The 15,903-nt window shown below is 42.5% G+C and overlaps 1 protein-coding gene across 2 annotated transcripts; it reads left to right on the top strand.

The window, feature by feature from the left end:
• The first annotated feature begins 1,474 nt into the window (after positions 1 to 1,474).
• gmppaa (GDP-mannose pyrophosphorylase Aa) lies at positions 1,475 to 15,703 on the top strand. 2 transcript variants are annotated; one of them, XM_083642445.1, is made up of 13 exons: positions 1,475 to 1,602; positions 2,585 to 2,682; positions 3,180 to 3,283; positions 4,000 to 4,192; positions 5,933 to 5,992; positions 6,078 to 6,208; positions 6,366 to 6,380; positions 10,455 to 10,589; positions 12,095 to 12,192; positions 12,273 to 12,319; positions 12,902 to 12,994; positions 14,000 to 14,168; positions 15,179 to 15,703. In XM_083642445.1, the coding sequence occupies exons 1-13, from the start codon at positions 1,563 to 1,565 to the stop codon at positions 15,277 to 15,279; spliced, it is 1,284 nt and encodes a 427-aa protein (XP_083498571.1). In that variant the 5' UTR covers positions 1,475 to 1,562; the 3' UTR covers positions 15,280 to 15,703. The 2 variants fall into 2 exon arrangements, with proteins under 2 accessions (XP_083498571.1, XP_083498572.1); XM_083642446.1 differs by lacking the exon at positions 6,366 to 6,380.
• Positions 15,704 to 15,903: the final 200 nt, after the last annotated feature.

The following is a 15,903-nucleotide window of genomic DNA, read 5'->3' as shown; positions in this document are numbered from 1 at the left end:
TTCCATGCGTTTGAGACACGAGTGCAGGAGACTGTTTGACTGCAGGTTACATTTTAATGAGGTATGAAAGTAAACTCCTGCATTGCAGGTGTGTAGCCTACTGTAGGTGTTTTTGTTGTCTTTATGGCTGTTCATAACGAACCAGCAAGTTATTTCCCCCCTCAACTAATAACAATACCTGACTTTATGCACATCAATCCATCATCAGCTGGGAGCTGAACATCAGAGCTCTCACCAAGAAGGCACAACAGAGGATGTATTTCCTGCGGCAGCTGAGTTAAGTTGTGGACCAGTGATGTCATTCATCCACACATGACATCACTGGTCCACAACTTCACCCAAATCAACTCTCAATAAAAGTCAAACTAAATGAATGCCTGCAAAACGGTTTACAGCTTTTGGATACATGTGAGATCTTGTGCAAAAAAAAATCTGCATTGTTTTTAGGCGAAGTTCTCCTTTACGCACTATTTGGGAAGACATGTATGCTGACTGTTTATTGCCTGTTTTGGTCTTGATTTTCTCTGGTCTCAGTTTTGACTTGGAGAAAGAAAAGACAGCACTCATAAAGTCCTTTTGCCTTTTAATAAAATGAGCAGCTATGTTTGTAGTGGATCTCAAACTGACTATATTATACGATTATACTGTATATACAGTCAATGGTTTTCCCTCTGTTTAGAGGTAATTAAAGAAAATGAGGATAAATAGGCTATATAGCTATATTTCCATATAATTTGGCTTCCATAGCACAATATAATCATGCTCATTGTTTATTGTTGTCTCATTTCTGGGTGTCAAGTGACGTCACGCTGATCCCTGTGGGAACGCCCACAAAATGTTAAACGGCTAGCGCGCGAGTGGGGTAAAACCGCCCATATATCTCATGGGCTGACTCACCAAAAGACGGTGCTGCGGCTCTAAACTACATGTTTGGGGGTTCTAGAGCAGAACACAAGACGTCTGCTCAGATGTGCGTTTACTGCGGTAGTTAAATCCCCGAACGTGTCTGCCTGGGCTGGGCTATCAGCTAAATTCTAACTTTGCTGAATGGATAGAACGGGGGTTTTTACCCCCACCCTGACCACGCCCCCAGCCAGGCTGAGCCAGCCTTTAGTGTCTATTGTGGGCATTCCTAGACATGCCGACTGTCTCTATTGGCTAGGTTACTATTGGCTGAAGTAGTGGACGTAGGGGGGGGAAAAGTAGTGGACGTCGGAAACTAGACGATAGTGGGCGTGCTCTGTAGGGGGTGAGTAGGCTAATGTTAACTTTTACATTTTTGAATGTTACGATTAAGTTAAAAAGAATAACGTTACGATTGTCACATTTAAATTTAAACGGTTATGTTTATTATTTTTAATTATCAATTTCTCGCTTATGGGCGTGTTCTGTACTTAGAGGGCGTGCTTTGTAGGGCGTGCTCTGTACTGGCTAGTACTGGCTCCGGCCGACCCTTCTCGGAAAAAAAAACAAGAGCAGCAGTAGTAGCAGTAGCAGATTCGGCTAGCTAGTTAACGCTAGCTGTCAGGTAGGCAGAGAGGTGTATCAGAGTGTCAGTCAACATGTTGAAGGCAGTTATTTTAATTGGAGGACCACAGAAAGGTGAGAAGACATCAGATAGATGTCCACAGCTCGTCATGCTTTCACAGCCAGCTGTGTGTGCGCTCCAAGTCAAATTAGCGAACACTAATGTTAGCTTTCAGCATTAACGTAAGCCCAGCTGAGCTTGTTTATATCACTGACGTGGCATTTAGAGATGACACACAAACAAATAATAGGAATATTCTGGATTTGACTAATAATCGACACTATCTATAAACCTTTCACAAATAAATAATAGTGTAACTTTAGAACGGCCGCTCTCTTCTCTAACGTTAACGTAGCCTAATATCGACAGAAAACTCTACCATTACCTGTGAAGTGGCAAACGTAGCAACACACCACGTAGAACATGATTAAATAACATAATAATATATCGGTACGATCTGCTGTTCAACTAGCCGACATGCGATCAGTGCACAGCTAGCAGTACTCTTCAATAAGACTTTAGTCGGTTTGCCCCACAACCCAGCAGTGGAAAATAATTCTAAAAGTCGAGATTTTATTTAAATAAAGTGCTACCACGAGACTATAAACGTTTCCTAAAAGTTGTTGCTTTTGTTAGGAAAGCTTATGTATACTAAGGTTACACAAAGGGCTGGCACAGGCGTCCAACAATAGAAGGTACAAACTGTCCTGATTGAGGCAGTCATTTTAGTATGTTTTTGGCAAATTTGATCATGATAAATGTGTATACACCTCCTGAAAGTTCTGATTTTTAAGAAACTATATTAACTTTTAATTATAGCATACAAGTTCTTGGTCAATTTGAAGTGGTATAAACAAATCATCAGAGCTGAAAAGACAAAATACTGGACATAAGACCTTGACACTTAGGTTTAAGTTTTAATTTTCATTTGGTGTAAAAAAAAATGTTTTTGTGGTGATTCAAGCCATTAATCTGCTATTATGTTTGTTGTTATCCCAAATTTAATAATTGAATAAAGTATATTTAAAAAGCAGTAATCCATCCATTGTTTTGCAGGTACGAGGTTTAGGCCACTATCATTTGAAGTTCCCAAACCCTTATTTCCAGTAGCTGGGGTGCCCATGCTGCAACACCACATTGAAGCATGTGCCAAGGTGAGCTAACACGATCATTTTTGTGCTGGAATAGCAGCAGCATTGGGCATTGGTTGTGCACGTGCTGCTCCTCTGCACAGTGTGTATCATTATGTTTTCCCTCTGCAGGCCCTTAAATGCTTTAAAATGTTTAAAGTTGAATGACCAAACTAAGGGCCTTAGGTCTTGATAATCGTTCAATCACAGCTATTTAAAGATATGTGTAAATGCAATCTTGCTATGTTGAAAAGGACGTTTTGTGGATATAATTCTCAATGCAATCAATTCAATTGCCATGATGGCAAAAAACAACAACTAGGAATATCAGACCCAGGTTCAAAATAATCAGAATTACCTGTTAAAATGTCTTACAATTAACATAGCCCACCTGCCAAGTGGCTGGTTGAAATTAAATTGACTCCATTTAGCTGGGGGTTAGTGTTCATAATTTCCCATCCTGCACCCTGTGATACAGTCATGAAATTTCATCTAACACCTAACATCTTTTATGTTCCAAGGTACCAAATATGAAGGAGATCTTGCTCATCGGTTTTTACCAGCCAAATGAAGAACTGTCCAGATTCCTGATGAATGCGCAGCAGGAATTCAAAATTTCCATTAGGTAAAGAAAAGGCTCAGAAAACCCTCTTCACGGTCATAGATGATGTACTCTGTAGTTCTTTCTGAATACAAGAAGAGATTCTGGGTGTTGTGGAAAGTTAAGGGGGCTAAGGTGTGAATATTCACTTAACATTTATCTATTTTCCTTTCTTTTGGAATTACATTTTAGCCCACCAGACAGGAACTGTCTGACTGAATTTTGCTCTTGCTGCCTACTGCGCCTTGAGGAAAAATAGAAATATGCAATTAAAATGCAATTTGAACAGCTGCTAATGTCTTGCCTTCGAAAACTATAATCAGATTAAATGCACAATTCTATTAAAGTAAATGCTATGTATTTCATATGTTTCTCTTAGCATATATACTGATTTTCACTTGGCTAATACTGTGACTGATCAAAGCACTTTTAAAGAATAGAAAGCACGTCTATTGACACCTCAAAGGTTTCCCCTATAACTATTTTTGTGTTTGGCTCTACAGTGCCAGTATATCTGCATATTTTACTCACAGTGTTGTTTATAGTGCAGTTTTTGGCACTACAACATTTTCTATTCGAATGCTGTATCAACAAATGATACTAAATTCAAGCCCTAGTCCTGTGATTTCTGATGTTTGTTTTGAGACAAAGGCGTTTGTAAAGGAATCTTTTCTGTACCAGTGGTAGTAAGTACCGTAGTTCAGTAGTTTGATGCTGCTCTTCTTCAACCTGCACTCCAGGTATTTGCAGGAGTATGCAGCCTTGGGCACCGGAGGGGGCATCTATCACTTCAGAGATCAGATTGTCTCCGGCAGTCCCGAGGCCTTCTTTGTCCTGAACGCTGACGTCTGCTCTGAGTTCCCTCTGCCAGAGATGCTCAGCTTCCACAAGGAACATGGACAGCCAAACAGCTTTGTCATCCTAGGGACAACGGTAAGGAACATGGACAGCCAAACAGCTTTGTCATCCTAGGGACAACGGTAAGGAACATGGACAGCCAAACAGCTTTGTCATCCTAGGGACAACGGTGAGATGTCATCAGTTGACTGTCTTTTATACAACTGGCACACTATAGTGAAAACCGAAGTAAACAACAATGTTCACATGGACTCCAATATTCTGATATTACCTGATTAAGACAATACTCTAAATAAGACGCTGCCATGTAAACATCATTTTTATTTGATTTGTTTTGGTTTGATTTCACTTTGTTGGACAAGTCCGAACTTTGTCTTGCGTCCCAAGACAGTTTCTCATAAATACAAAAGAAAACACATTTAAACAAGACAGTAAAAGTGCTTCAACATGTATGACATCAGATGAGAATACATACAGTACATTACAAGAAAGAGAAAAACAAAAACAAAGTGGCTGCAGTGCCTCAGAGTATACTCCCTACCTAGACTGATTTAGCTCTGATTACCTTAACCAGAATAAGGTCATAGTCAGAGTAAGCATTTAGTCAAATTAATATGTATTTTTTAGTCGCATTATTGAAGTGCAATGTAGACATGTATATACACCTTATTCCCATTATGACGTCCTATCCTATTGGAGTTGCTGCAGCATTTTGTGACACATATGGCAGTCAAACTGCTTGACGACGCATGCTCTGGTTTCCTAACCTGACGCTGCCAGATGGACGGTATAGCTCCACATAGGTTTCACTAAACCAGTCGATCTGGGTTTGAAGTCACCAGACCCGCTGACGGAGGCGGGCACTTTGTCCAAGCTACTTGGCAGGTGATTGGATGACCCATCTGTCTATCACCGCTGGTGGGTGTTAACTTCAACCAATCAGATCGCGGAAGGTGCCTGTGGATGATCTCCGTGGTATTCATTGATTGAGTCCTCGCGGTCGTAAAGTCACCTTCGAAGCATTTAGTTAGATTATAACGAACTAGTTGTGTGGCTTAGCCTCCCCAAATGTTGAGGGTCGTTTTTTAGAATTTAATACATAGAATTGGGAACGTTACATTCAATTTCATTCACTGCCTGTGACTTCCGCGGCGGCAGCCATGCTGATGAGTGAAAAGAACTACAAAGACCATGTACCCACTACTTGCCCAGACGAGCCAGAGCCCGCCTACGGCCGCCGCTGATTCGTCGAGCTGGCATGGCTCGACCAATCATCTTAACTGCCTGTGCAGGTCCAGACCGTCACGGAGAACCAAATGCAATGTGAGTTCACGTGACGGGCGGTTTACCAGGCTACTGGTTTCCAGCGAGTGTTGCACAACTTGTTTAAATAAAAAAAGATGGCTGCCACCAATAACAATAAGTCCAATCATGGCCCTAACATGGTAGAATCATGACAGACAAGCTTTCAGGTTAAATTCAGTAGGCAAACTACGACGTAGGGACGTCATGTGGGCATCAGACTCTGTACATGTAAACAGGAATATAGAATAATTATTATTCTATAAGCAACTCGTGTAAACACCTTAATCGAAATATTGTGTTCTTTAGATGAAGGTCAATAGTTGGATTATTGCAGTCCATGTAAACGTAGTCAATGACTCATCTCTAAAACTAAGAATTTTAGCTTCTTTTCGGTTTCAGTTAGTAATGATATCCACATTTTTAGTTTGTTTTTGGCATGTCATGTCTTGGCTCTCACTGTTCAGTGTAACAACATGATCGTGAATCCTGTCATCATTGTTCCCGTATTAGGCAAACAGGAAGCAGTCCATGAATTACGGCTGCATCGTTGAAAACCAGGAAACGAATGAGGTATTGATCCGTCCCGTCTCATTCACACAAACGGACGCTTCTCACTGCTTCCCCTCGAAACACTGACCCCTCCTCTTCTGTCCAGGTGTTGCATTACGTGGAGAAGCCCAGCACGTTCGTCAGCGACATCATCAACTGCGGCATCTACCTGTTCACCCCCGACATCTTCCAGCACATCGGCGGAGTCTTCCAGAAGAACCAGCAGGACATGTTGCTGTGAGTGGGAGGGGCTTCCTCCCTGTGCGCTGGGCTGGGGGCGTGGATATCATCAATTCCTTTTCTTTCATTCTCTTCATTTGTCTTTTTCCCCCTTCCCTTCTCCCTGCCATGATTTCTGCTTCCTGCCTCCCCTCTCCCCTCCCACAATCATCAGATATCCATACGATGGGTAAGTTGGTACAACTAGGCTGCACGGTGTGGCTGTCGAGTGCTCAGTGTCGGGTGTCAGACACATTAGCCAATGGTAAGGGTGTAGGGATGCACCATGATATTCTGACATCATACTGTAGGTATCGGCCGATAAACGCTTTAAAATGAAATGTCGGCATCAGCCCGAAACGAACATTTCTGCCAAAACGACGATAAAACGACGCTATATGCCCAAATGTTCGATGCTTGATTAAATGCTTGAATGGATACTTGACGCCATGTTGAAGCATTGTATTTGTAAAAGCATTGTATTTATGTCTCCATCTGCCAGGCATCATAATGTTTTGATTCCTCTACGGGAGACACTTGATGCTCTCTGAAATTAGGTGGAAGAAAATGCCTGCATAATATATCTGTATCGGTATCAACAATCAACAAAAAGAGTTGGGAAATATCGGATTTCGGCAAAAAAGAAAAATCCAATATCGTGCATTCTTATAAGGGTGTGATCACATGGGATGCTTTTTTGAGCATGTCGTTAACCCCCAGTTCCATGGTTTGGTTGCAGCAGGCGCACATCTTCTCCTATGCAGCTTGCATTGCAGCATATTTACGGGGTACGGTGGTGCAGTGGTAAGCGCTGTCGCCTCACAGCTCGAAGGTCCTGGGTTCGATTCCCACCTGGGACGCTGTGGGCGCTGGAGTTGTGACCCCCCCATATCTTCAGTGCCTACTGCCCAGGTGGGCTATCTCGTCCAAAGGGCCTTTCTGTGTGGAGTTTGCATGTTTTCCCCGTACCCCCCAGGGGGTTCCTCCGTACATAACCCCCCACTAAAAACATGCAGAAGATCGTCATCCGACCAGTGACGACAACATCTGAAGTTGGTCCAATGATGGTCCAATGAAGGTCGCTGGAAAGAAATAGCGACCACTGCTCCTGGCCTGCCCCCTGGAGGAAAGGACAAGCCTGGATGGGTCAAATGCAGAGGACATATTTCACCGGCCACCGTCAGCATGAGTGTGTGTAGTGGCCACATGCATGTGTTGTAGTGTGTTCGTGTGACAATAAAGACGGGCTGCCGTCTGAAATCGTGTTTTTCGTGTTTTATTTCGTGTTTCTCCAAGTAAACACGTCTGGACCGGGTTCTATCCACAGACTGTATAAAGAGATGGACCGAGTTCTATCCACAGACTGTATAAAGATATGGACCTGGTTCTATCCACAGACTGTATAAAGAGATGGACCGGGTTCTATCCACAGACTGTATAAAGAGATGGGTTCTATCCACAGACTGTATAAAGAGATGGACCGGGTTCTATCCACAGACTGTATAAAGAGATGGGTTCTATCCACAGACTGTATAAAGAGATGGACCGGGTTCTATCCACAGACTGTATAAAGAGATGGCCGTAGCCACCGTGACGTCACCCATTGGCTTTTGGACCCCTGTTTTGAAGCCGCCATTTTGGCGTTTTCACCGTCCCCCCTTTTTTTTTTGCCAGACAGAGCTGCAGCCCGCCTGCTATTGGTCTGTGATCAGTGAGCTGCGCGGTCACTGGACAGGCCACCTGTCAATCATGCCCCAAAGCATAGCCTGTTTTATCATCTATTTGACTCTAAATGGAACCATAATTGACAGAATGAACATCATGCTGTATTGAAGAAGACTTCAAATAGTGATTGAGACCATCAACTCATTAGGAAAGTGTTTACTGAGGTAAATCAATTGAGATGTCGGGTAATTTCCCCATTGACTTCTATAGAATCAGTTGTCATGAACGGTGAAATTATATAGCTACTAGAATCTCCATTCCTAGGCTCGCCCGCTGCGCAGGCTCACCACGCCCGCCCTGCAGCTCGCCGCTGCTCAGGGTCGCATATGCAGCTCGGCCTGCAGTTTTTGGCACTTCCGCATTGGCTTAATTTTTTGCAGTTTGATTCTATCTAGGCAGACAAGATCATGAAATGCTCTGTGCTCTGTTCTCCCCAAGTAGACCGTAGATCGTAATTAGATAATTAAGTCGCATAGGATGTAGAATGATATATAACGCTCCTCGTGCCTTTTTAGCTCTTTGTAAGCAGCGACGGTCACGCCTCTGCTGGATATGTGAGAAAAAAAGCCTCCTATCTGATCACAAACCTAAAAGTGGTCCTGTAAAGACTTCATACAGCAACAGTTAGGGCAAATGGGATTACTGTTAGCCAAAGTGTCATTTTCTTAAAGCTGGTTGACACATTTCATTTTTTGTTTTCACATTCTCCATAGCTTATGTGGCCTAATATCTGCATCCCCATCATCGATAATGAGAGACTTCAAATATAAAAATAGAAGACACTTGTTTATATCTGTCAAGCGGTGCACTGACTGAATACTCAACAATATTTCCAATACAAACGAGATGCTTGATATACAGTACATGAAAAGACTTGCACCTTGAAAAATCTCACTGGGAGTACTTAGCCTCTAACCACATATCTTCCTTGTTGGCCAAACTTCCATTGTAGGCAGTGCACAATCCTTTTTCATATTCTTTTCATCATTTTTTAACACTTCTTTTCATCTTGGGGCTCTCACAATGTACTAGCTTGGATATACCGTACTGTCCCAGACATGTTGGTTAATATGGAACAAGTAGACTCCTCCCCTTTAGTTTTGGGTCACTACTGGCTAATCAGCTTTGGTTTCAATCCAGCCCGGACACATCTGAGTCTTGAGTTTGATCAACGATGCTTTTTAATTTGGGAGCATTTTAATGTGGGAACTGGATCACAAGGCGTTGAATCCAGGCTTCTGCTTGGCTTTTAGAGAGACTTTGGTGAAAACGTCGCCTGGTCTCTTTTGAGGAATCTCACTGACTGACTACACAGTATTTGAGAGGTAAACAGAAGGCCATTGAAACTCGTGCACAATTCCTATTCCATTTTCTATACAATTAGTTACGCAATCAAACCTCTATAAAATATTTGGCGGTCAGAGAGATTGGTCAGGTTGTCCACCGAGTGCTTTAATGGGCAGTAAAAATGTGTTGAATCAGGTGTGTCGGGGCTCGACTGCAGCACAAGCCTCAGGGTTCCCATGGGTCCTTGAAATCCTTGAACGTTTGTGAATTGAAAAATAAAAATCAAGGCATTTTAAAAGTTTTTGAAAATAGACATGGGCCATTATTGAAAGTACGTCAAATTTTGCTCGTGCAGGTGAAAACAAAATATTTTCGAACAAGCGTTGCAGTCGGTGGATTTCTGTCATTTGCAATTGCAACTAACAGCACATTTGAGAAGTGTTTCACACATTCAAGCCTCTTTCTTTTTGTCTGTGAGCTGCTAGTTCTCATTATACAAATTCTCAGTGTTGTAACAGTAATTAACGTTGACCCATGCCTCAAACTATGTCATGTTGGGTCCTTGAATTTGGGGAATAGGGCCTTTGAAAGGCATTGAAAAGTCCTTGAATTTGATGTTGAAGAAGGTGTGGGAACCCTGAAGCCTGCAAATCCTGTTGGTTGTAGTGGGAGAACCCTGTGCTGCTCAGGGCTCTGTATAGCCTCTTAGTACTAAGATGACCTTTGATCCATTCATTCTGTGACCTTTGGGAAACCAGGGGCCTCATTTTTTAAAAGTTGCTAATTCTTTTCAAATGATATGGGGAGGGGGGACTGTAATTGCATTCATACCTTGGATCAGTGGTTCTCAAAGTGAGGAACCCCCAGAGGTCCTTGAGGGGGTTCCAGAAGGGGGGGTACTTGATTTTCACTATAATTCCATTCATAACTAACATCATGACTATTTTGGTCATATGTTTCATACACTTATCAAGTAGGGCTCCGTGGTGTACTTTGTGTCAGTTTAGGGGTCCTTGCCTTGAAAAGGTTTCAGAACCACTGCCTTAATGTCAAAAGTTAGTTGCATCATATATCACAGATATTTGAGTAGATCAATGCAACCGACAGATTTTGGCATCAAGATTGATTTGGACTATAAATGCCAACATTGGTTTGGATTTGATGGTAAGCAGCACGTGAGCTTTGTAATAAATGAGGCCCCAGGTGGTGGTTTGAAACGCAGTGCCATAATCTGAAGGCCTGTCCTTTGCAGAGAGGAGCCGACCAATGGCTGGCACCGGGCGGAGGCGATCCGCCTGGAGCAGGACATCTTCACCGCCCTGGCAGGACAGGGCAAGCTCTACGTCTACAAAACCCTCAGCTTCTGGAGCCAGATCAAGTCTGCAGGGTGAGTGCAGAAGAGCACTCGTCTCCTCAGCAGATACACTGAACCTCACTTGCGAGTGTTTTACATTCCGTTCTCGCTCGGGACAAACCCCTTAATACCCAGATTTTTTGAACCCCCCCCCCCCCTTCCCCTCTCCCTCTCCCTGCATCCCTTTTCTCCCCAACTGTACCTGGCCAACTCTCCCTGCTGTCCCGGTCGTTGCTCTACCACCTCTGCCGTGCAGGGGAGAGTTGTAAACTTGCACATGCTTCTTCTGATACATGTGCAGTCGCCAGCCGCTTCTTTTCACCTAACAGCGAGGAATTTCCCCGGTAGGACGTAGCTGGGAGAGCGCAACATGAGAGATACAGACAAACAATGTTATTGTTTTTGTCTGTCGTGCATTAAAACTAAATTAACTAGCCTGTTGTGAAAATGTAATGAGTAGAAAGTACAGATATTTGTGTTAAAGGGAGAGTTCAGTGTGTTTGAAGTGGGGTCCTATGAGTTACTTGCATACAGTCAGTGTACTGGGTAAATCACAGTCTGGACGTATCGCGCACCGAGATAGGAGAACTGCACTCCGGCCGCGGCAGGCACAGAGAGCTGTCTGCTGAGTGTGAAGGGGGCCATGAGCAAAAATGGAAATAAAAAATGTAAAAATAAATAAAATGCTTCCATACTGCTCACCTGGCATAATCCAAATCTCCATAAGCTCTGAGATGCCAAGTTGTCACTTACACCCTGTTTTTAGCTTAAATCGTCACTGTATGAAGTGAGGCTGCTGCACCACCTGGCTGGAATCACAATATTCCTCCCGGTTCCCCTCGCCCCCAAACAGACACCCCGACCGACCAGAGGAGGCGCTAGTGCAGCGACCAGGACACATACCCTTAATCCTACTTCCCACCCGCAGACACGGCCAATTGTGCCTGTATGCACGGACGCCCGACCAAGCGGGAGGAAATATTCCAGTCCATCAGCTTTGAAATCCGTTGGCCGTTTGTTGAACTGTAAACAATAATGTAGATTGCAGCTAAAGCTAACGTTACGGTGGTTACCGCCGGCCTGTAGCAGACAAGAGTATTGAAGGTAAGAGACAAAGCTCTTGTGCTTTTTTGACAACAGCACTCATGATGCTGCAGTGGAGCAACCTAATAGCCTTCGGTTCTTATCAATTTAAATTCTTTGGTGCAGAATCGTCAAAGTCGTCCTGCTTTGCTACTGCGATTGATCAAAGGGTGTGATGATTGACAGCAACCAATCAGTTGGGGTATAAAAAAAGTAATAATTATCACCAAATCAGTGGTGGATAGGCTTGCGTCCAGACCTCTGGATACCAGGCTAATAAACCCCACCAATGTGGTACAAATGAACAGTGTGTCGGGTAGGCTAGTGCTTAGTTCTGTGCACAACGTAACCATACATTACTGCCCTAATTCAGAAGAAATTGCTTGATATTTAGGCTGAAAGCTGGCCGTCGTCAACTTTATCATCATCTGCTGTTGTTTTGAATCTTTTCCCAGGTCTGCGATTTATGCCAGTCGATTGTACCTCAACCAGTACCACAAAACCCATCCTGAAAGATTGGCCTCAAATGAGGAGGGAGGGCCCAAAATAATCGGTACAGTTAACATTTTGTAGCTTTTGCCCTTTTCTTGAGTGCGTTTGACAGTTCCATTCATGCTATTTCTGTTTCCTTAGGTAACGTCTATATCCACCCTACAGCCAATATCGACCCCACTGCTGTGGTAAGGGTCCTTCCTTATTATACTGCACTGTAGGGATGTCACGATACTAGAATGTCTACCGATACCCAGGAAAATATCAATACTCTACCATTTTCGATACCACGGGAAGGAGGGGATGATGACACATCAAGAAGCATAAAAATAAAGTTACAGATGGACGGACAGATGCACACTCCTCCATAATCTAGGCCCTTCTAAAACGTTGAATTTAGACAGCAGATTAGTCCTGCTCTAGCCATCAGAACACGTTTAGCTTGTTGAAGCAACAGATACACAATGATAGGGAGTGAAAAATCTGTGATTTTTCATTAAAAGAAAGCACTGATGGCATCAAAACTGTTGCAAATGAGTATTGTATCCATTTCAAATTTGTAGTATTGATACTTTCGATACTATCAATACTTGTTGCAAATGAGTATTGTAGCCGATTCAGATTTTCAGTATTGATACTTTTCGATACTTTTGACAACCCTACTGCACTGTACACCATCAATGCGTAGGACGAAATGAGTCTGGGAATCAGGAGAGGCTGTCTTCACTCCTAGCTGGATGAGTGTTTGGTCACTTCTTTTTTCTCCACAGTTGGGCCCCAACGTCTCCATTGGCACCGGAGTGACCATCGGTGCTGGAGTGAGAGTCCGTGAATCTATCATCCTCCATGGTGCAACGCTACAGGTGAGCCCCTGTATGACTTAAATATACTATAATATCTAACATGCTGGACAAGCAGAAACATCACAGGGCTTATTCCAATATAGTCTCATTATTTTGTGAATTAAACAAGAACTGTGAAAGGCAGATTGTGTGCTGTGGGCATGAATATTGTGGACACTGCTTTACCACAAAAAGATAATGTGCCACTGACAGTAGCTTCATTTCAGGCAAGTAAAACACCTTTGGTTAATGTTAGGATGATGTTTTCATCATGGTTGCATAGAGACACTGCGGAGTGCGTCATCATTCAGAAACCACGCCCAAAACGGGGGAAAACACAAACTCCCGTCCAATCCTGGCGTTCTCCTATGTCGCGTGCATGGTCGGTTCTTGCACAAAAAGATCGTATATACAGAAGATGAACACGCCAACTTACTTCATTGACAGCAACATCCACATTTTTCTTCTAGCCAATTCTCAATGGCTTCCTTGTTTTCCTCAGGAGTACAAAAAAACTTTTAACTGGCTATTTTTTACATTTGTTGTCTGCACAGCCCACCACACAACAGCTTTTAGCTATGTTTAATTCAAGGAAAATGACGCTGGTGTGTGGAAATGAACGGAGCTTTTCCCCCGTGATGGGCAGTGGCCTATTTCATGCAGTGTGTCTAAGAAAAATTATGCTGAGAATTGCTTTTTACCTCTGCCTTTCACAAAGAGATTTTTTTTAACGATTCCAAATTCTCCAAAATGAATTTAAAATGATGGTGACATATTGCCTTTCATTGCATATTACCCACAAGGACAAATTGTTAGTTGAGCTATAATTTCAAATAAACACTCAGTACTTTTGATCTGTTATTAATATTTCGACTTGGCCCCTACCAACATCTTGGCCATGTGATGGAACAGTATCTTCTGTCTATTAGGATATCATCCCCTCCGTTGCTAAGTTTAAATGATTGCATCTGCTGATGTTGAAATGCTTGTTGCTTTAACTTAACTCGTCTCTTTCCCCCCCCCAAGGATCACAGCTGTGTTTTGAACTGCATTGTGGGATGGGACAGCACGATTGGCAAGTGGGCAAGAGTAGAAGGAACTCCGAGTGACCCCAACCCCAATGACCCCTATGCAAAGATTGACAGCGAAACCCTGTTCAGAGACGGGAAACTCACACCCTCAATTACTATTCTCGGTAAGCATGCTCTGACCTTGGGTGAAATGTGAAGCTTGTATTCACTGTGGACCTCAGATGAATGCTTAACTATAGATATACATAAACATTTAGTTGAATCAGTGCTATATCAATCAGTGATGGAGAGTAGCAAAACAGACATTCTTTTGTATTAAATGATAAGTTCACTCAAAAATGAAAATTCAGTCATTATCTACCTACCCTCATGCCGATGGAAGGACGGCTGATATTTTTTTTGTCCACAAAACAGTCCTGGAGTTTCACAGCAAAAGACTGTTGCAGAATTCTCCTGAACAATTGAAGTGAATGGTGACCAACTTTCAAATGTAAAAACAGCGCTCCATACTCTCCCATCTGGCATGAGCCAAGTCTCCAAGAAGCCCTGAGATGCCAAGTTGACTTGAAAAGACGTCATTTATACGCTGTTTTTAGCTGAAATCTGCACTAGCTGTGAACTTAAAGTCCTGTTTTCACATTCATTTTAAGTTCATGCTACAGTGCAGATTTCAGCTAAAAACAGGGTATAAATGATGTATTTTCAAGTCAACTTGGCATCTCAGGGCTTCTGGAGACTTGGCTCATGCCAGATGGGAAGTATGGAGCCTTTTCTTTTTTTTACGTTTGAAACTTGGTCACCATTCAATTAAGAAAATGCTGCAACAGCGTTTTGCTGTGAAACTCCAGGACCGTTTTGTGGACTTAAAACCTTCACCCGTCCTTCCATAGGCATGGGGGTGAGTAGATATGACTGAATTTAAATTTTTGGGTTAACATATCCTTTAATGTCACATTATTACCTTAAGATTTTACCTGAAATCACAGTATATGGAAGAAAAAAAATCCACTGGTTGAAAAGCGATATTTGTGAATTTAGGTTCAGGGTTCAGTCAATTTGATGAGGAACTCAATTCCTAAAAAAAATGAAAAGGTCTATTCAAGGTTTTAATTGAAATGTGCCAGGCAGACTGCACACCACACTGCAGACTAAGTACCTGCTTTTGTCTCCTCAGGTTGTAATGTGACCATTCCTTCCGAGGTGATTATACTCAACTCCATTGTCCTCCCGCACAAAGACCTCAACCGCAGCTTCAAAAACCAAATTATTCTCTAGTTAATCTTCCTCATGCCCTGTCCACTTACGGTCACAGCAAGCAGAGCGTTGGCTCTGCCTCTTGACTTACTGTATATAAGATGTCAAAAGAGAGAAGATATGGGACATTTATTTAGTGGTTTTGAAAGATGGATTTTTATTTATTTGTGCCGAAGCCTTTATGCATCGGCACTGTTGGAGAGACTACTCACGCATGTTGACTCACCTTGAAAAGTGCTGTTATGCCAGAACTTGATATTGGATTCTTATGAGTTTTATTGAACCGTTGAATTACTGCAGACACCTGTGTAATATATTTGCTTGGATGTAATATGGTTTAAAAAAGGTTTATAGATGACCATGTTCAGTTTCTCAAGGGTAACCTTGTGTTTCGGGATTTGTTACTTTGAACAAGTAGTTATTTTTGTGGGAGAACAATAATAAAAAAATGTAAATGAACTGTGTGGTTAATTCCAATTCAAATAGGTCATTATTTGTTAAGGGCTCTGATTAAAATGCCCAACAAAAGAAACCCATGATATTTAAATATTTAAATCACAATCAAGCTATGCTGACTTATTAAATGTGAACTTATGGGGGCCTGGAGACTTTGCTGATGAGCAGCTACAGCCAACTTAAATTAAG

This window comes from Poromitra crassiceps (genome assembly GCF_964638095.1).
Source record: "Poromitra crassiceps genome assembly, chromosome: 8".
NCBI lineage: Eukaryota > Metazoa > Chordata > Actinopteri > Beryciformes > Melamphaidae > Poromitra > Poromitra crassiceps.
This window is presented reverse-complemented; position numbering and strand designations above follow the sequence as displayed.

What these genes read in the sequence shown, in the direction of transcription:
- gmppaa (XM_083642445.1), top strand. Translation starts at nt 1,563, where the DNA reads ATGTTGAAGGCAGTTATTTTAATTGGAGGACCACAGAAAG. An exon ending in TTGTCATCCTAGGGACAACG is followed by an intron (nt 4,193 to 5,932) that starts GTAAGGAACATG and finishes TTCCCGTATTAG; the next exon opens with GCAAACAGGAAGCAGTCCAT. An exon ending in AGCCAGATCAAGTCTGCAGG is followed by an intron (nt 10,590 to 12,094) that starts GTGAGTGCAGAA and finishes ATCTTTTCCCAG; the next exon opens with GTCTGCGATTTATGCCAGTC.